At 38.1% G+C, this 7,062-nt stretch overlaps 1 protein-coding gene across 1 annotated transcript; it reads left to right on the top strand.

Annotated features, from left to right (window-relative positions):
• The first annotated feature begins 895 nt into the window (after positions 1–895).
• On the top strand, positions 896–1,465 carry LOC140961071 (uncharacterized). Its single transcript, XM_073419387.1, has 2 exons — positions 896–1,096; positions 1,190–1,465. The coding sequence occupies exons 1-2, from the start codon at positions 896–898 to the stop codon at positions 1,463–1,465; spliced, it is 477 nt and encodes a 158-aa protein (XP_073275488.1).
• Positions 1,466–7,062: the final 5,597 nt, after the last annotated feature.

The following is a 7,062-nucleotide window of genomic DNA, read 5'->3' as shown; positions in this document are numbered from 1 at the left end:
TACCAATGAAACATGGTACTCACATCGCAGATACTAGTCTCAAGCTCGAGCGGCCTATATCCTTCTTAGCGGCGGCTGAATCGACTAGGAACCGTTTAGAATATACAGTATTCCAAATATGAGTTTCATGATACTCATCATATGAGCATCTCATATTCTTTCTACTATTTGTATATTCAAGGGCTTTATCTATGCAACTAGCATGGGTATATAGATAAAGATGTGCCAAAACAATAATTTCAAATATTATTAAAATAGAGATTGCTTATACATAGAGTTTCATTGTGAACACTCGGCCAACACTTGGCTCGACGTGCATCTACTCTAACAACATAGTCTGGAAGTGCCACAGTGGAATTGGGAGCACATTGCTATGGATTTTGTGACACACCTGCCTCGTTCAAATCCTGGTTGTGATGCGATTTGGGTGATTGTTGATAGATTATCCAAATCAGCTCATTTTATTCCTTATGATCGTACTTGTACGTATAAGAAAATGGCAAAAATGTATATTGATCATATAGTAAGATTGCATGGTGTGCCAGTAATCATAGTATCAGATCGTGATCCCAGGTTTGCTTCGAAGTTTTGGGGCAGTTTGCAATCAGCATTGGGTTCAAAGTTGGCAATGAGCACTGCATATCACCCACAGACAGATGGTCAGTCAGAGAGGACCATTCAGACACTAGAGGATATGTTGCGAGCAGTCGTGATGGATTTTAGGGGTGGTTGGCAAGAATCATTGTCACTTGTTGAATTCTCTTACAATAACAGCTTCCAAGCAACCATCGGAATGGCACCATTTGAAGCTCTATACGGCAGGAAGTGTAGATCTCCGATATGCTGGGAAGATGTAGGAGAACGACATCTATCTATGCCAGAATTTATATAAGAAATGAAAGAGAAGGTTGAAATGATCAGGAAAAGAATGAAAGCATCTCAAGATCGTCAAGCCAGCTATGCTAATAAAAGGCGCAGGCCTTTAGAATTTCAGGTTGGCGATCAGGTTTTCTTGAAAGTATCACCGTTTCGTGGTACTATGAGATTTGGGCGTAAAGGGAAGCTAGCTCCGCGTTATATTGGTCCGTATACGATTGTTGAGAGGATTGGCACTTTGGCTTATCGTTTGGACTTGCCGCAGAGTTTGTCTGCGATACATGATGTGTTTCATGTATCTATGTTACGAAAGTACGAGCCGGATCCTTCTCATGTCTTGAGGACTGATGAGGTGGAGTTAGATAGTTCCCTTAGCTATGTTGAGCATCCAGTGCAAATTCTTGATCGCAAAGAGAAGCAACTGAGGACCAAGACGATTCCACTGGTTATGGTGCAATGGAGTAGACATTGGAGAGAAGAAGCTACATGGGAATTAGAGGCTAAGATGCGTCAGAAATGGCCTCATTTGTTTGAAAATGTAATAAATTATTACTTGTATTCTGATTTCCCTATGTACTATCCGTGGTAAATGTTTATAAACCACTTTTGTATAAATTTTGTGCATGCTAGATTTCGAGGACGAAATCTTTTATTAGGTGAGAATGTGAGAGCCCAGCCCAAGTGAACCCCAAGCCCGGCCCAAATTTAAAGATTAAGTTAAAAAAAATAATAATAATAATGATAATTATCGATTTTCCTTCTCTCTTTCCCGTAAGTTGCTGCCGCGAGATTCTTCTTCTTTGTCAATCAATTTCGCCGTCTTTGACCGGTCGTAGCTCTACCACCGGTTGTCGAAAAAATAAAGTAAATACATATTTGGAATCCTCTCGTCAAGGGCTATCCAGTGATACCCTCTTTGCTAAGAAAAATCGCGATTCCCGAAAACCAGTCCGAAACCCGCCGCCCGTTTCTTCGTTAAATCGTCGCTGTATGTCGCCGGAGTTCGGAAATTGATTGAGGGCTTTTGTTCTTTGGCTCATAAGCTTCATTTTGGTATATATATTGAGGTACAAATCATGATTCCAGCAAGGTGGTTGTATTTTTGTTGGGTTAAATTTGGTACCAATATTGATAATTGTTATATTATTGATTGTAGGTACAAGAATTGAGCCGATTAGAGGCATCTACCAGATTTTCAGAATTTATTTGGATTAATTTTGAAAATTCAGATTTATATAATTGGATTTCTGAATTTTCGTGTTCAATAATTAGGTGTTTAGCTGCTATAGAATTGTCGCATATTAATTTTAGAAATATTAAAGCCTAAATTATGGATTTTTGGAATTTTAGGCTAAATTAGTAAATTTTGGAATTTCTTTCGATAAATTCCTTGATTATTTAACCAAGATAGGAATTGATGTGCAATAAATAATTTTGCCACAGGATTGGAGTTTTCGAGAAATATTTAAGATATTTTGTGGTAAATTAAAGTCAGTTGAGGTACGTATGAACTGTTTTCATTACGACGTCTATTATGACGTGAGATGACGTTGAGTATGTTGTAATGAGTTGTGGCGTGCTTTATGTGCTTCTGTGAATACGTGATTGCATTCATGTATTTATTTGTGTTGATACTATTAATGCATAGCATTTCGAGCCTTGACTCCTTTGATTACTATTGATATTGATCTATCGAGTTGTTGCGTCATCGATGGAGCGGGTGGGTAGGATTAGCACTCCTGATGACTTGCATGAGGGCTGAGCGGGTAGCTCCCGTACCCTCGATGCTACGTGCATGGATGAGTGGCGACTTGATGTTGCGTTGCTACGTTCCTGGCACGGGTGGCCACTGTTACTGTTGTTGATGCGATTCATTTGGACTCCGTTTGGTATCCATTATCGGTTGTTACCCTTCACGCATTGCATTACATTGCATTGCATCGCATTTTACTTGATTTCATTTCATGTCAGTTATATTTGTCGTAATATTACTGGTTCGTCGTACTGGGGTCCGACCCCTCGTTTCTTTTTATGTTGTGGTTGTTTTTGATGCCATAGCAGGTTATCCAAGGAGGATTTGACGCGTCTGGTGGAGCGTCAGGTAGTGGTGCCCAGTCGTCGAGTCATGGTTGAGAGTTCCCAGATATATATATACTATATTATGGAGTCATACATTTACCGGGGAGATGCCCCGTGTAGCTGTACTGTTATTTTTACGATGTTTTGAATTGATGGTTGTGTGATCGAGCCTTGCCGGCTCTGCATGTGTTTAGTCCTGGCCAGTGCGGCTATAGGTTGTGAATTGATGTTATGACTTTATTTCGAGCGTATAAAGTTATTGTTGTGTTTTGATTTTTTTGGGATGTCCTATTTACGAATAGGTCATGCCGAAATTTCGGTAGGCCCAAAATGAAAAATTTTAATCGCTTTCGCTGTTTACATTAAGCTATCCTGGTTGTTTGGTCATTAAATATTAATCAGGAGCACGGGCCACCACAATTTTGATATTTTTTCTGATGTAGAGTCTGATTGGCACATCAACACTCTCGGTGAATGTTTAGTGTCTTCCAAAATTTGTTTCTGACTTTTTGATGCATGCCAATTAATCATGTACAAAAGCATAATGATCAGTTCATTTATAAAAATTATCAGAATCCAGTAGCAAAAATTTGGAGCATCTCCCTAGCAGTACCCTTGGTATATTCACTTGAGACAGAAAAGTTTATCCAGTAATTTTACTTATTATGTAATAATGTAGAGCATAGAAAATAAGATACACTCATATAGGACCACAATAATTCATTGTGTAGAAGAATATATACGCTGTACAGAAGAGCTAGACAGATAGACCACACCATTCGTTGGCTCCTCTTCCTCCTTTTCCCACCTGATATTATATTCCAGTTTAATGATTATAAAATATATCTAAAGTCTGCAAACATGTGGGTATTTCGCAGAGCGAGCTATCATTTCTTTGCTCAGGCTTTAAATTGTTGAAAGCCTTGGGATTGAAGGCTTGTATGTATATAATATATATGTATTCTATATATAATTATGATCGGAATCTCATAGTATATACAATATTCTTATGATTTGTTTAAGATCTTAGAAAGTTTCGCCAGCAAATTGAGAAGATCAATTAAGAGTTCATTCATTATATATACTGATTCGTTTGATGCTCTTTAATTCTTCCTTTCTTTTAAAGTTTGCTTTATGATTAGACATTGAAAGAGTAAAGAGAGGAGTACTATGAAAAAAGGTGGTAAAAGCAAATGAAAGGGGTGTGCGTGTCGCCTGAATCACTGTATCTTTGAGTGGGGAGAGGGAGATTCCTGATGAAGATTTAGCTTTCATCTGTTACATAACAATTATATAAAATTTTTTTATTTAATTTTATTAATCTTGGGATTTTCAAGATTCCTAAACAAAATTATCACCTCATTATGGAGTCTGCAAATATCCATTATCATCAGCTACAATATCACCTTCTTGGCTCTTCTTCTTCTTCTTCTTTAGCTAGTCTCCCTTCTTCTTATGGATTTGGGAACAATACTCATCTTGCTTGGATACATCCTACTTCTTACATGTAAGTCTCCGAACGCACGAGTTTATACAATTTTTTTTGATATGAAAAAATCATATATTGGTTACATGAAATCTTGCAACATATATTATTATGGTTTGTGTATATATGTGTCCTTTACCTTTGTTTCAGTTTGAACTAGGGTTTGAAACTCTTCCCTTTCTTCTGTTTATTTATCAGAAAAATTATATGAACTTATATTCTATTAGATTTGATCTTACAGGAGCACAAATGGTTTAAATTCAGACCCTAATGAAGCTCTTTTGAATCCAAGAGAATCAAAGCAGCAAGAAAACACTCTACTCTCTCCACAATACAGTTCCATGTCTCCGGATTTGGGATTCCATTGGGCTAATGTAACGGAGTCATCGGAAGATTTAAATCTATCAAGAATTAAAGAGGAAATCTCTGGCAATTATTATCTAAAGTACACTGACTTGTTAAGCAGCTTCCCTCCATCAAGCAATGATTATTCAACCTTCAAGATTGAACCAAGAAACCAGGAATGCAACGATATCGGGAAGAGACTCTCGCTCAAATCATTGTCCCACGGAGACTTTTACGCCGATTCTCAGAGTAACGGAGCTATAAATTTTGGAAGTGGGTTCAGTACTCAAAATTTTCCGAGCACAAACGTTTCAAATTTGAATTTGATGGGGTTGACGAATCCCGGATCTTTGGATATGAACTTGCAGGCGTTGGATCTCCTCAACTCTTCAAGATTTAGTGGGAATTTTAACTTATCTTTTCCGAATCAAATTGGGTTGTTCAGAGATGGTTTTTGTTATGGGATTGATTATTTGCAGCAATCACATCAAGCGCCAATACTGTATAGCTGCAACAAGGTTGGTACACACACACACACACACACTTATTCTTTCACTATTTCTCACATAAATNACACCATATCGTTTAGCTCCAACAGAGTTGAAAGAACTCAAGGAACAGCTACAAGATTTACTGGAGAAAGGCTACATCAGACCAAGTATGTCGCCCTGGGGAGCTCCAGTATTGTTCGTAAAGAAGAAAGACGGAACGATGAGAATGTGCATCGATTATCGGCAGTTGAATCGGGCTACTGTGAAGAATAAATATCCTCTGCCGCGTATTGATGACTTGTTTGATCAGTTGCAGGGTACTTCTGTGTATTCTAAGATTGATCTTCGTTCCGGATATCATCAGCTTAGAGTCCGAGAGGAAGATGTTCCTAAGACAGCATTTCGGACACGATATGGGCATTATGAATTCTTAGTTGTGCCTTTCGGTTTGACTAATGCACCCGCAGTGTTTATGGATTTAATGAACCGGGTATTTCGAGAATTCATCGATAGATTCGTTATTGTCTTTATTGATGATATCTTGATTTATTCTCAGTAAAAAATAGAGCACAAAGAACATTTGGCACTAGTCCTTCAAGCACTCAGAGAAGCACAATTGTATGCCAAATTTTCTAAGTGTGAGTTCTGGTTGGACAGAGATTTATTTTTAGGCCATGTTATATCTGCACAAGGAGTATCTGTTGATCCTAGTAAAGTTGAAGCTGTTATCAACTGGCCTAAACCAACAAATGTGTCTGAAATTCGAAGCTTTTTGGGATTAGCTGGGTATTATAGGCGTTTTATTGAGGGATTTTCTAAAATAGCTAGACCGATGACCCAGTTGACACAGAAAGATCGACGTTTTGTATGGACTGCAGAATGTGAATCTAGCTTCCGGACTTTGAAAGAAAAGTTGACCACAGCTCCAGTGCTAGCTTTGCCTTCAGGCTCTGGTGGATTTGTTGTCTGTACAGATCCTTCTCTAAATGGACTGGGTTGTGTTTTGATGCAACATGGGCGAGTGATTGCGTATGCTTCTTGTCAGTTGAAGTCACATGAGACTCGATATCCAGTTCATGATTTGGAGTTGGCTGTCATTGTATTTGCATTAAAAATATGGCGTCATTATCTGTATGGTGAGCAATTTGTGATTTATTCTGATCACAAGAGTCTGAAGTATCTTTTCACACAGTCCGACTTGAATATGAGACAGCGTCGATGGTTGGAATTACTTAAAGACTTTGATTGTGATATTCAGTACCAACCAGGGACGATGAATCAAGTTGCAGATGCTCTGAGTAGAAAGGTTCAGCCTAAAATGTTGACATCTTTGACTATTTCAAAAGTTCATGAGCATTTGGGAACTTCAGGATGTATAGACTTATCGGTCTAAGGGCGACTACTTTATAGTTTCATCTATTCAAGTTGAACCACAAATTTTTTCTAAAATCAAAGCAGCACAGAGAACTGATCCGCATGTTCATAAATTGAAAGAATTGACTATGACAGGTCAATCAGACAAGTTCAGTGTTGCTTCAGATGGATGTCTGCGCTATAATGGTAGACTTGTGGTTCCGAATTTGATAGATTTGAAAGAATCTATACTTCGAGAAGCTCATTGTAGTCGACACAGTGTTCATCCAGGAATCAGGAAGATGTATCATATCTTGAAATCTCATTATTGGTGGGAAGGCATGAAGAAAGAGATTTCTGAATTTGTAGCTAAATGTTTAACGTGCCAACAGGTTAAAGCTGAGAGAATGAGACCTGGTGGTATGTTACATA

This window comes from Primulina huaijiensis, chromosome 16, assembly GCF_012295235.1.
Source record: "Primulina huaijiensis isolate GDHJ02 chromosome 16, ASM1229523v2, whole genome shotgun sequence".
In the NCBI taxonomy this organism is placed as follows: domain Eukaryota; kingdom Viridiplantae; phylum Streptophyta; class Magnoliopsida; order Lamiales; family Gesneriaceae; genus Primulina; species Primulina huaijiensis.
The sequence above is the reverse complement of the archived record's forward strand: the minus strand, read 5'-3'. Positions and strand labels throughout refer to the sequence as shown.